At 48.5% G+C, this 13,616-nt stretch overlaps 1 protein-coding gene across 1 annotated transcript in view; it reads right to left on the reverse strand.

Moving 5' to 3' along the window:
• The window catches only part of mpp7a (MAGUK p55 scaffold protein 7a), a gene marked incomplete in the record, with an annotated part of 313,669 nt that overhangs the window by 202,945 nt on the left and 97,108 nt on the right, over positions 1-13,616 (reverse strand). Inside the window, 1 exon segment of the mRNA XM_029699409.1 lies at positions 13,013-13,235. Within this exon segment, the coding sequence (XP_029555269.1) occupies positions 13,013-13,049 (37 nt within the window).

The raw sequence follows: 13,616 nt of genomic DNA on the forward strand, positions 1-13,616 counted from the left end.
GAGAGAGAGGAGAGAGAGAGAGAGGAGAGAGAGAGAGAGAGCGAGAGAAGAGAGAAGAGAGAGGAAAGAGAGAAAGGAGAGAGAGAAGAGAGAGAGAGAGAGAGAGAGAGAGAGAGAGAGAGAGAGAGAGAGAGAGAGAACTGAGCAGCAGTCTGGGAGGACAACAAATGGCTGGAAATGGACAAAGTGCTCCCGTAGCGTACCTCTGCAGCCGTGCTCTCCCCTCCTCCCCCCTCTCCCTCCTCCCGCCCCCCCCTCTCCCCTCCTCCCCTCTCCAGCCACAGATTCCAGATGCTCTACATTCTTGACATCAGAATGGAAAAGAAATGTAATATGGCCATTCTTGTCATATCCCTCATAGCTCCATTATTAGCTGTGCTGCCTGTGTGCGTCTGTGGAAGCTATAAGGCAGGCAGAGGTGATCAGTGAGTGATAAACAATATGGAGATCTACCTCTCATTACCCCCTGGCTACTAAACACATTGCCTTGTTGGACAGCAGTGGGATGAGGTTGGATGAGAAGGAAGAAGGGGATGACTGGAATCATCCACACAGAATGAGACAGATGCACACAGCTGTCTTACTATACTTGTGAGGACTTTTTGGGGACCAACAATTGATTCCCATTCAAAAACCTTTTTCCCTAACCCTAAAACTAACCCCTAAGCCTGAAATAGTCTTTTTACAAGTGAGGACTGGCAAAATGTCCTTACTTCCCTGAATTATTGCTGTTTTACTATTATTGTGAGGACTTCTGGAACTCACTACTATAGTAAAACACGCGCACGCACACACACACACACACACACACACACACACACACACACACACACACACACACACACACACACACACACACACACTAAAAGAGAGTATCTGGTAAAACAGTTCTCTTCAAAGCTTTCCATGTGTACGTTTTGTGCATCCAGTGCCCACCTATCCCAGCTGTGTATAGTATAGCCTAGCTAAACTCCCCTTATCTTTTAATGCGGCCGCGGGCCAGTAAACCTTGATAGAACATGCAGGTATGGCCCAGAATAACATAGTAAACTTGAATGACCTTTTATAAAAGGGCATCAGGGTCTACGTCCCAAACGGCACCCAATTCCCTATACAGTGCAATACTTTTGACCAGGGCCCATACAGTGCACTTTAGTATATAGGGGATGGAGTGCAATTTGCGACACACCCATGGTCTTGAGATGTGCCTATCGGAGGGTAGATGGATGCTGGTGTTGGGCAGTACTCTGATGGACAGCTAACGGAATGGTTTGGGATTTTGGCAATGAGGCCCTTTATCTACTTACCCAGAGGCAGATGAACTCCTGGATACCATTTCTGTGTATCTGCGTGCAGTTTGAAGGAAGTTGCTAATTAGCGTTAGCGCAATGACTGAAAGTCTATGGGAAACGCTAGCATGCTAGCTGTTCCTGTAGACTTCCAATCATTGCACTAATGCTACTTAGCATTGGCTCGCGAAACTACCTTCATACCGGACGCAGATACATAAAAACGGTATCTACGAGTTCACCTGACACTGGGGAAGTAGATAATGCCAAAATCCCGAAGTATCCCTTTAACGGGGCATTGTGATAAGACATCGGAGATGAGCTTGTCGATTGGTTAACCTCTGATTACAGGACAACAACTGTCCTGTAATGTCCCACTAAAGGGATATAACTGTTATTGTGACGTTAGTGAAAGTGTGTACGAGGCTACAGAGCGACCACATCATTAGAGCAACTCCCTCTAGTCTGGCTGCTAAGACAATAAGACATCAAGCTATCCTCAGCTTGTCTCACTGCAGACTGAGCGTGTAAGAAGGTATAGACACCGGCTCAGACATCAAGCTCTTGTCCATTCAGCAACATCCACCCCGGTTTTACTCTGTGGAGGTAAACCCAGCCATCCCCAAGGGCAAGATGAAGCGAGGATGGATCATGGACCCCCATCCCTTCCTCACAAGGGAGAGGCCATAACCATCTACCCCCAGATGGAGAGAAATGGGGCTATCAGGAGCTAAACACCCCCACAGAGCACACAAACACCAGGAGGGAGAGCACACCCACGCACGCTCCAGGAGAACAGACAGGCAGACTAGCAGCATCTGTAGCGTACATCAGACAGATGCTCAACTCTCTACAGGAGCGGGAGGTTAGAGTGAAGGCGACCCGCCGACAGAGCGATGCGCCGTCTCCCTGCTTCCATTACACCCCCGAGCACCTTACTACCATTACTCTCCTCCACTCTAACTCCCATAAGCCTACTCTCTACTCCAGCACTCAGCTAACTTCACACAGACACCCCTCTGAATGAATCTCTTTCTCTCAGGGAGAGTAAGAGGACACTGGATCTTTACAGATCTGGAGGAGGGACAGATTCAAGTTAGACAGACACAGCATTGATCTGTGTATCGATACTGAACACAACCAGAGGTGCAACACTGTACTAGAACTCCCTTAACTGGGACTGTAATAAAACTCCATCCTTCCTGAAGACGAGGAAGGGAAGAGATTAAACAGTGCTTGCCTGTAGAGGAAGTAACAGAACCCCACCACAGTGAAACTGTTAGACAAGGGCTGAGGTTAAAGCAACAGAACCCCTCTATAGAGTTAGACAGTAACAGAACCCCTCCATAGAGCTAGACAGTAACAGAACCCCTCCATAGAGCTAGACAGTAACAGAACCCCTCCATAGAGCTAGACAGTAACATAACCCCTCCATAGAGCTAGACAGTAACATAACCCCTCTATAGAGCTCGACAGTAACATAACCCCTCCATAGAGCTAGACAGTAACATAACCCCTCCATAGAGCTAGACAGTAACATAACCCCTCCATAGAGCTAGACAGTAACATAACCCCTCCATAGAGCTAGACAGAACATAACCCCTCCATAGAGCTAGACAGAACAGAACCCCTCCATAGAGCTAGACAGTAACATAACCCCTCTATAGAGCTAGACAGTAACATAACCCCTCCATAGAGCTAGACAGTAACAGCACCCCTCCATAGAGCTAAACAGAACATAACCCCTCCATAGAGCTAGACAGTAACAGAACCCCTCTATAGAGCTAGACAGTAACAGAACCCCTCCATAGAGCTAGACAGTAACAGAACCCCTCTATAGAGCTAGACAGTAACATAACCCCTCCATAGAGCTAGACAGAACATAACCCCTCCATAGTGCTAGACAGTAACATAACCCCTCTATAGAGCTAGACAGTAACATAACCCCTCCATTGAGCTAGACAGAACATAACCCCTCCATAGAGCTAGACAGTAACAGAACCCCTCCATAGAGCTAGACAGTAACATAACCCCTCCATAGAGCTAGACAGAACATAACCACTCCATAGAGCTAGACAGAACATAACCCCTCCATAGAGCTAGACAGAACATAACCCCTCCATAGTGCTAGACAGAACATAACCCCTCCATAGAGCTAGACAGAACATAACCCCTCCATAGAGCTAGACAGAACATAACCTCTCCATAGTGCTAGACAGTAACATAACCCCTCCATAGAGCTAGACAGAACATAACCCCTCCATAGAGCTAGACAGTAACATAACCCCTCTATAGAGCTAGACAGAACATAACCCCTCCATAGTGCTAGACAGTAACATAACCCCTCCATAGAGCTAGACAGAACATAACCCCTCCATAGAGCTAGACAGTAACATAACCCCTCCATAGAGCTAGACAGTAACATAACCCCTCCATAGAGCTAGACAGTAACATAACCCCTCTATAGAGCTAGACAGTAACATAACCCCTCCATAGAGCTAGACAGTAACATAACCCCTCTATAGAGCTAGACAGTAACAGAACCCCTCCATAGAGCTAGACAGTAACAGAACCCCTCTATAGAGCTAGACAGTAACATAACCCCTCCATAGAGCTAGACAGTAACATAACCCCTCCATAGAGCTAGACAGTAACAGTAGCTGGGTTGGGGTTGAGTGTTAAGCAAACCGGATAGGTGACATGACACATCTCTAGGACAACCCACTGTGGCAGGACCCCTTGATCAACCCTGCGCAATTAAAAAACAATTTCCTGCTGCTTGGCCGCTCTGTGAGAATGTCAATTAATGTGTGTGTGTGTGAGTGTGTGTGTATATCAGGTCCTGTTCAGCCAACAAAGTGTCAGAGAGCGGCTCTTAGAAATCAGTCCTAGCAGTCGGTACAGCTATCGGTCTCCCTCGCTACTGGGGACACATTCCTTCTCCTCAAAGATTTGACATTTGAAAACTTTTTTTTTTTTAAAACACAAGCCTGGGGCCAGCAACATCAACCAAACGCCTCCTTAATCTGCTTCCAAAGTATTTATTAAAAAATCCAAGTCCCACACCAAAAGGGCCCTGAGTAACCTGAACACTGGGACGGCGTTCCTTTCCAACGTTCAGTTCCCCCCGCGGTCATATTTCAGAGGTCATTTTTCCAGCTTTTTATTGTTTTTCAGGTTTATTTTTTCATTATTTGGTTTCATTTATTAGATCTTAATTTGCGAGAGAGGTCTGTTGTTTATTTTGGGCCGAGCAGAGCTGGTATGAGAAGGCTGCTCCCGCAGCGAAAGAAGGGGAGAGCGAGAGCGAGAATATCGTTTCACTTTTGTTTATTATCCATTTCACTTGCTTTGGCAATGTAAACATATGTTTCCCATGCCAATAAACCCCCTTGAACTGAACTGAGAGAGCGAGAGAAAGTAAGAGATGACATGTTCCTAAGTAGGGAGCACTTTCTGTACCATCCGTCTACTCACCCCATATTTATTCTCCAAATATTCCATAGCATTTTACATTTTAGATACACACACCAGATAAAGAGCTGTGCTTAGTACATACACACACACACACACACACACACACACACACACACACACACACACACACACACACACACACACATAGAGACAAACACCAGATAAAGTGTTCAGCTCAGTCCTTTCTTTCACAGTCGGGGGAAAATATTAGCATTAATAAGTCTGCACTGTGTAGCGCTGTTATTTCGTCAGCTGCTTTGGGTTGATATGAGTTTCAGACAGAGTGATGGAGTAGGCTGATCGCTGGATAACATCTCAATTGCTTCTGGTGAGACGCCATAAGCCCTGGTGGTCGGCTGTGCTGTCCGGGTCCTCAGGGAGGGAGGGATAAATGTGTCAGTCACCTGCCTGTCTGTCTGATCTCTGACACATAAATAAAAAGGGGTGATGGTCCTCACTCAAAAATATGATGCATAAAGATTTATTTTATGCATCATTTTTAAGTCTTTTTACTCTTTTCACTGCATCAGGGATAGAGTTCAGAGACGTTTTGGCGAGCGTGATGGTCCTCTTTTGATCTCTGACACTGCCAAACCCCCCAGCTACCTACCAGCCCCCAACACCAGTAGCACTAAATGACTACAGATTTCCCTGTTTGAATGTGATGGGAAATCCTACAAAGGGCACCATCTATCTATATCATTCTACATGTCTTCTAATTGTCTGAACACCTAATGTATGCTGAACAAAATATAAACGCAACAATTTCAAAGGTTTTACTGAGTTAGAGTTCATAGAAGGAAATCAGTCAATTTAAATAAATAAATTAGGCCCTAATCTATAGATTTCACATGACTGGGCAGGGGCGCAGCCTGGGAGGGCATAGGCCCACCCACTGGGAAGCTAGGTACAGCCAATCAGAATTAGTTTTTCCCCACAAAAGGACTTCATTACAGACAGAAATACTCCTCAACACCCCCCCTCCCACAATCCCGCAGGTGAAGAAGCCGGACGTGGATGTCCTGGGCTGGCGTGGTTCGTGGTCTGTGGTTGTGAGGCCGGTTATATGAATTGTCAAATTCTCTAAAACGATGTTGGAGGCGGCTCATGGTAGAGAAATGAACATTCAATTCTCTAGCAACAGCTCTGTTGGACATTCCTGCAGTCCACATGCCTATTGCATCTGTGGCACATTGTGTGGTGTGACAAAACTGCACATTTTAGAGTGGACTTGTATTGTCCCCCGCACAAGGTGCATCTGTGTAATGATCATGCTGTTTAATCAGCTTCTTGATATGCCACACCTGTCAGGTGTATGGATTATCTTGGCACAGGTGAAACGCTCACTAACAGGGATGTAAACAAACGTGCGGGATCTTATGAAACATGGGACCAACACTTTACACGTTGCGTTTATATTGTTGTTCAGTATACATACGATAGATTTTACCAGATTTGTATGCATAAATACACCTCTATTTGTCACCCTGCAGCTGCCCCTCCTAACTCCATGTCTCCTAACTCTGCTAAAATGACAATTACACTGATTAGTAACCTCTGTCACCATCTTTACACATCTACAATATGCAGATAATTTCTTAAAACACACAGATAAACCTCTGCCTCCCACCTTCTTCACTAGGCTGAGACCATTCACTACAATCCGCCCTCTCTCTACAATACTCCTTCCTGTGACATCACTTCCCCCAGACACGGGTTGTCACAAGGCGACGAATCGGTCAGTTCTGCAGCCTTACACTCTGTCACACTCCTCCCTGAGCTACTCACACAGCCCTCTTCTAGTAACATTAGTGTTACCAGACACAGGTTGACACGGGGAGCGGAATCTGTCATCTACAGCAGGAATCCTAACATCAGTCACGACGTTGTCCACAGCTCTGTGGCCCATGGCTCTACCAAACTGTCGTCCACGTTCCGCGGTGTTCTGGAATTCACCCATAAAGCTCAAACTGGACGATTGAGGAAGAAGGATGGAAGGATGAGGAGATGGAGAGAATTGGATAGAGATGGAGGGATGAAAGAAGGAGGGATAGAGGGATGGGGCGGAGGAGAGAGCCCTTACAGGATTTATTTGGAAACAGGGTCTGTGCCAGTAATTGCCTAAAATGACTATAATAGTAATTGATGGTCTGGCTTTTCACTTTGTCTATACGAATTTCCACAACGGCTACGTAAACTCTGTCAAAGCCTGGACAGCCGAGACGAACACACTCTTTATCCATCAACTTTCTTTTTCCCTGTGTCTGTCGTTGGTTCGTCCGCCCTCTCTTTTTCATCCACTTCTTTGTCCTTTTGCTACTCTTTTTTGGGGTTGTGGTTGAGAGAGAGATGAGAGAGGGGACAAGAGAGGGGAGAGGTGGATGTGTCTGCAGACACACACACACACACTCACAGACAAGGAGACATGCTCTAATTAGAGCAAGCCTTGACCCCTAACCTCTGACATCATCTGCCTGTGTGTTAAAAGACCTGACATGTCTCCCTCTCTGACATCATCACAACGAGACACACAGACACATGAAGGAAGGACATATGTGATAGACATCCTCACTGAGAGACAGACAGATGTTGGGAGGTGTGTGTGTGCTCATCTGTCTGCTGTGAACACCTGTGAGAACATATGAGACCTGTGAGGCCTGGAGAAGAACATCAGGAAAGGGCTGAACCAGATCACTGTGCTATTGTAACGCCTTGGGGACAGGGTTCAGTGTCGTGCATAGGGGACAGGGTTCAGTGTCGTGCATAGGGGACAGGGTTCAGTGTAGTGCATAGGGGACAGGGTTCAGTGTAGTGCATAGGGGACAGGGTTCAGTGTCGTGCATAGGGGACAGGGTTCAGTGTCGTGCATAGGGGACAGGGTTCAGTGTAGTGCATAGGGGACAGGGTTCAGTGTAGTGCATAGGGGACAGGGTTCAGTGTAGTGCATAGGGGACAGGGTTCAGTGTAGTGCATAGGGGACAGGGTTCAGTGTCGTGCATAGGGGACAGGGTTCAGTGTCGTGCATAGGGGACAGGGTTCAGTGTCGTGCATAGGGGACAGGGTTCAGTGTCGTGCATAGGGGACAGGGTTCAGTCTAGTGCATAGGGGACAGGGTTCAGTGTAGTGCATAGGGGACAGGGTTCAGTGTAGTGCATAGGGGACAGGGTTCAGTGTCGTGCATAGGGGACAGTGTCGTGCATAGGGGACAGGGTTCAGTGTCGTGCATAGAGGACAGTGTCGTGCATAGGGGACAGTGTCGTGCATAGGGGACAGTGTCGTGCATAGGGGACAGTGACGTGCATAGGGGACAGTGTCGTGCATAGGGGACAGTGTCGTGCATAGGGGACAGTGTCGTGCATAGGGGACAGTGTCGTGCATAGGGGACAGTGTCGTGCATAGGGGACAGGGTTCAGTGTCGTGCATAGGGGACAGTGTCGTGCATAGGGGACAGTGTCGTGCATAGGGGACAGGGTTCAGTGTCGTGCATAGGGGACAGGGTTCAGTGTAGTGCATAGGGGACAGGGTTCAGTGTCGTGCATAGGGGACAGGGTTCAGTGTCGTGCATAGGGGACAGGGTTCAGTGTCGTGCATAGGGGACAGGGTTCAGTGTCGTGCATAGGGGACAGGGTTCAGTCTAGTGCATAGGGGACAGGGTTCAGTGTAGTGCATAGGGGACAGGGTTCAGTGTAGTGCATAGGGGACAGGGTTCAGTGTCGTGCATAGGGGACAGTGTCGTGCATAGGGGAGTGTCGTGCATAGGGGACAGTGTCATGCATAGGGGACAGTGTCGTGCATAGGGGACAGGGTTCAGTGTCGTGCATAGGGGACAGTGTCGTGCATAGGGGACAGGGTTCAGTGTCGTGCATAGAGGACAGTGTCGTGCATAGGGGACAGTGTCGTGCATAGGGGACAGTGTCGTGCATAGGGGACAGTGACGTGCATAGGGGACAGTGTCGTGCATAGGGGACAGTGTCGTGCATAGGGGACAGTGTCGTGCATAGGGGACAGTGTCGTGCATAGGGGACAGGGTTCAGTGTCGTGCATAGGGGACAGTGTCGTGCATAGGGGACAGTGTCGTGCATAGGGGACAGGGTTCAGTGTCGTGCATAGGGGACAGGGTTCAGCATCGTGCATTGGGGACAGGGTTCAGCATCGTGCATTGGGGACAGGGTTCAGTGTCGTGCATAGGGGACAGGGTTCAGTGTCGTGCATAGGGGACAGTGTCGTGCATAGGGGACAGGGTTCAGTGTCATGCATAGGGGACAGGGTTCACCATCGTGCATAGGGGACAGGGTTCTTTGTAGTGCATAGGGGACAGTGTCGTGCATAAGGGACAGGGTTCAGTGTTGTGCATAGGGGACAGTGTCGTGCATAGGGGACAGTGTCGTGCATAGGGGACAGGGTTCAGTGTTGTGCATAGGGGACAGTGTCGTGCATAGGGGACAGGGTTCAGTGTAGTGCATAGGGGACAGGGTTCAGTGTAATGCATAGGGGACAGTGTCGTGCATAGGGGAGTGTCGTGCATAGGGGACAGTGTCATGCATAGGGGACAGGGTTCAGTGTCGTGCATAGGGGACAGTGTCGTGCATAGGGGACAGGGTTCAGTGTCGTGCATAGGGGACAGTGTCGTGCATAGGGGACAGGGTTCAGTGTCGTGCATAGGGGACAGTGTCGTGCATAGGGGACAGGGTTCAGTGTCGTGCATAGAGGACAGTGTCGTGCATAGGGGACAGTGTCGTGCATAGGGGACAGTGTCGTGCATAGGGGACAGTGTCGTGCATAGGGGACAGTGACGTGCATAGGGGACAGTGTCGTGCATAGGGGACAGTGTCGTGCATAGGGGACAGTGTCGTGCATAGGGGACAGGGTTCAGTGTCGTGCATAGGGGACAGTGTCGTGCATAGGGGACAGTGTCGTGCATAGGGGACAAGGTTCAGTGTCGTGCATAGGGGACAGGGTTCAGTGTCGTGCATAGGGGACAGTGTCGTGCATAGGGGACAGTGTCGTGCATAGGGGACAGTGTCGTGCATAGGGGACAGTGTCGTGCATAGGGGACAGGGTTCAGTGTGTGCATAGGGGACAGTGTCCTGCATAGGGGACAGTGTTGTGCATAGGGGACAGTGTCGTGCATAGGGGACAGGGTTCAGCATCGTGCATTGGGGACAGGGTTCAGCGTCGTGCATTGGGGACAGGGTTCAGTGTCGTGCATAGGGGACAGGGTTCAGTGTCGTGCATAGGGGACAGTGTCGTGCATAGGGGACAGGGTTCAGTGTCATGCATAGGGGACAGGGTTCAGCATCGTGCATAGGGGACAGGGTTCTTTGTTGTGCATAGGGGACAGTGTCGTGCATAGGGGACAGGGTTCAGTGTTGTGCATAGGGGACAGTGTCGTGCATAGGGGACAGTGTCGTGCATAGGGGACAGGGTTCAGTGTTGTGCATAGGGGACAGTGTCGTGCATAGGGGACAGTGTTGTGCATAGGGGACAGGGTTCAGTGTCGTGCATAGAGGACAGTGTCGTGCATAGGGGACAGTGTCGTGCATAGGGGACAGTGTCGTGCATAGGGGACAGTGTCGTGCATAGGGGACAGTGACGTGCATAGGGGACAGTGTCGTGCATAGGGGACAGTGTCGTGCATAGGGGACAGTGTCGTGCATAGGGGACAGGGTTCAGTGTCGTGCATAGGGGACAGTGTCGTGCATAGGGGACAGTGTCGTGCATAGGGGACAGGGTTCAGTGTCGTGCATAGGGGACAGGGTTCAGTGTCGTGCATAGGGGACAGTGTCGTGCATAGGGGACAGTGTCGTGCATAGGGGACAGTGTCGTGCATAGGGGACAGTGTCGTGCATAGGGGACAGGGTTCAGTGTGTGCATAGGGGACAGTGTCCTGCATAGGGGACAGTGTTGTGCATAGGGGACAGTGTCGTGCATAGGGGACAGTGTCGTGCATAGGGGACAGGGTTCAGCATCGTGCATTGGGGACAGGGTTCAGCGTCGTGCATTGGGGACAGGGTTCAGTGTCGTGCATAGGGGACAGGGTTCAGTGTCGTGCATAGGGGACAGTGTCGTGCATAGGGGACAGGGTTCAGTGTCATGCATAGGGGACAGGGTTCAGCATCGTGCATAGGGGACAGGGTTCTTTGTTGTGCATAGGGGACAGTGTCGTGCATAGGGGACAGGGTTCAGTGTTGTGCATAGGGGACAGTGTCGTGCATAGGGGACAGTGTTGTGCATAGGGGACAGTGTCGTGCATAGGGGACAGGGTTCAGCATCGTGCATTGGGGACAGGGTTCAGCGTCGTGCATTGGGGACAGGGTTCAGCGTCGTGCATAGGGGACAGGGTTCAGTGTCGTGCATAGGGGACAGGGTTCAGTGTCGTGCATAGGGGACAGGGTTCAGTGTCGTGCATAGGGGACAGGGTTCAGCGTCGTGCATAGGGGACAAGGTTCAGCGTCGTGCATAGGGGACAGTGTCGTGCATAGGGGACAGTGTCGTGCATAGGGGACATGGTTCAGCATCGTGCATAGGGGACAGGGTTCAGCGTCGTGCATAGGGGACAGTGCCGTGCATAGGGGACAGTGCCGTGCATAGGGGACAGTGTCGTGCATAGGGGACAGTGTCGTGCATAGGGGACAGTGTCGTGCATAGGGGACAGTGTCGTGCATAGGGGACAGTGCCGTGCATAGGGGACAGGGTTCAGTGTAGTGGTTGTAACGGAGTTCAAGAGAAAAGTTAAAGAAAGTATTCAGACCCCTTGACTTTTTCCACATTTAGTTATGTTACAGCCTGAATTTAAAATAGAATACATTTCCATTTTTTTCTCATTGGCCTACATGTTATTATTTTAATTTTTTTTTACAAATTAATTAAAAAAAATAAAAAGCTGAAATGTCTTGATAAGTATTCAACCCCTTTGTTAGGGCACGCCTAAGTTCAGGAGTAGAAATATTCTTAAAAAGTCACATAAGTAATATAGACTCACTTTATGTGCAATAATAGTGTTTAACATGGGGATAACAAAAAATGTTTTAAAACAGACATTGAATATCCCTTTAAGCATGGTGAAGTTCTTAATTATATTTTGTATGGTGTACATTTGTGGCATCCTTCATAACTCAGTTTTCCGGAGAGGGAGGAAACGTCTTTTGGGTGGGACGTTAAACAGCTGTCCTGACTCTCTGTGGTCACTAAATATTCCATGGCACTTATCGTAAGAATAGGGGTGTTAACCCCGGTGTCCTGACTAAATTCCCAATCTGGCCCCCATACCATATACAGAATACAAATATTCCAAAACATGCATCCTGTTTGCAACATGGAACTAAAGTAATACTGCAAGAAAACGTGGCAAAGCAATTACCTTTTGGTCCTGAATACAAAGCATTATGTTTGGGGCAAATCCAATACATTACAGTACCACTCTCCATATTTTTAAGCATAGTGGTGGCTGCATCATGTTATGGGTATGTTTATTATCGTTAAGGACTGCAGAGTTTTTCAGGACAAAAAGAAACAGAATGGAGCTAAGCACAGGCAAATCCTAGAGGAAATCCTGGTTCAGTCTGCTTTCCACCAGATACTGGGAGATTAATTCACCTTTCAGTAGGACAATAACATAAAACACAAGGCCAAATCTACACTGGAGTTGTTAACCAAGAAGACAGTGAATTTTCCTGAGTGGCCAAGTTACAGTCTTGACTTAAATCTACCTGAAAATGGTTGTTTAGCAACCAATTTGACAGAGCTTGAAGAATTTAGAATCCAGGTGTGGAAAGCTCTTAAGAGACTAACCCAGAAAGACTGACAGCTGTAATTGCTGCCAAAAGAACATCTACAAAATATTGACTCAGGGGTGTGAATACTTATGTAAATTTGACATATGTGTATTTAATTTGATATAAATGAGCAAACATTTCTAAAAACATGTTTTAACTTTGTCATGATGGTGTATTGAGAGATACAATTTTTTTTAGCTGTAGTACAACAAAATGTGGAATAAATCAAGGGGTATGAATACTTTGAAGGAACTGTATATGTAATATGCTTCTTTGTAAAACCTACAGTGGAGACAGAATCCGGCGTATTGGAAAAAGCGAACAGGGTTGAGTGTGAGCAGCCTTAAGGGCACAGAGTTAGTGCAGTGAATAAAGGGGATAAAACGTGTAGGAAGATGTGCATCGTGAATAGGGAATGGGGTTTAGTGTGTACAGCTGAAAGGAAACAGGGTTCATCACATCATTCAGTACCAGAGTAATTTCCAGATCCGGTGGACAGGGCCGGCATGGTTCCTGCCTGGCTTTGGAATATCAGAGTGAGGTATGAAAGTAGCACTGCTCAGCCACACTGCAGCAGCAGGCAAGGGAAGGGTAGAGGGCAGGTTCTCCTCTCCAGGTCTCCTTTCCTCTCCTCAGTCACCCCCAGTCCAAGGTGTCTCTCTCCAGGATTTATACCATGGGTGGCCGGCGTTCCCTAAAAGAGAGAGGAGGGCAGGAATTTAGGCACTGCGCTTCACCGCACCCCAATGTCACACGCACGAGTGTGTGTGTGTGTGTGTAGGTTGTTGGACCTGGAAGAAAGCGGATGTACGTATCAATGAAGGAAGTTATTCAGCAGATGAGAGCAAAAATGTGTTGGTTCGTAATCACGGAGGGTCAACTGTGAACACACACACACACACACACACACGGGGACAGACACACACACACACACACCCCATTCCAGACCTTCGTTATTCCCCCTTTCAACGGCCAGCGGAAACATAGGAAACACAATCCGGCTCATGGGAGAACACTGCAGACCAGACCTGTGAAAAATCAAATGAGCCTGGAAATGCGGCGCTTTGTAAATACA

The sequence above is a fragment of the Salmo trutta genome, chromosome 2 (genome assembly GCF_901001165.1).
Source record: "Salmo trutta chromosome 2, fSalTru1.1, whole genome shotgun sequence".
In the NCBI taxonomy this organism is placed as follows: Eukaryota; Metazoa; Chordata; class Actinopteri; order Salmoniformes; family Salmonidae; genus Salmo; species Salmo trutta.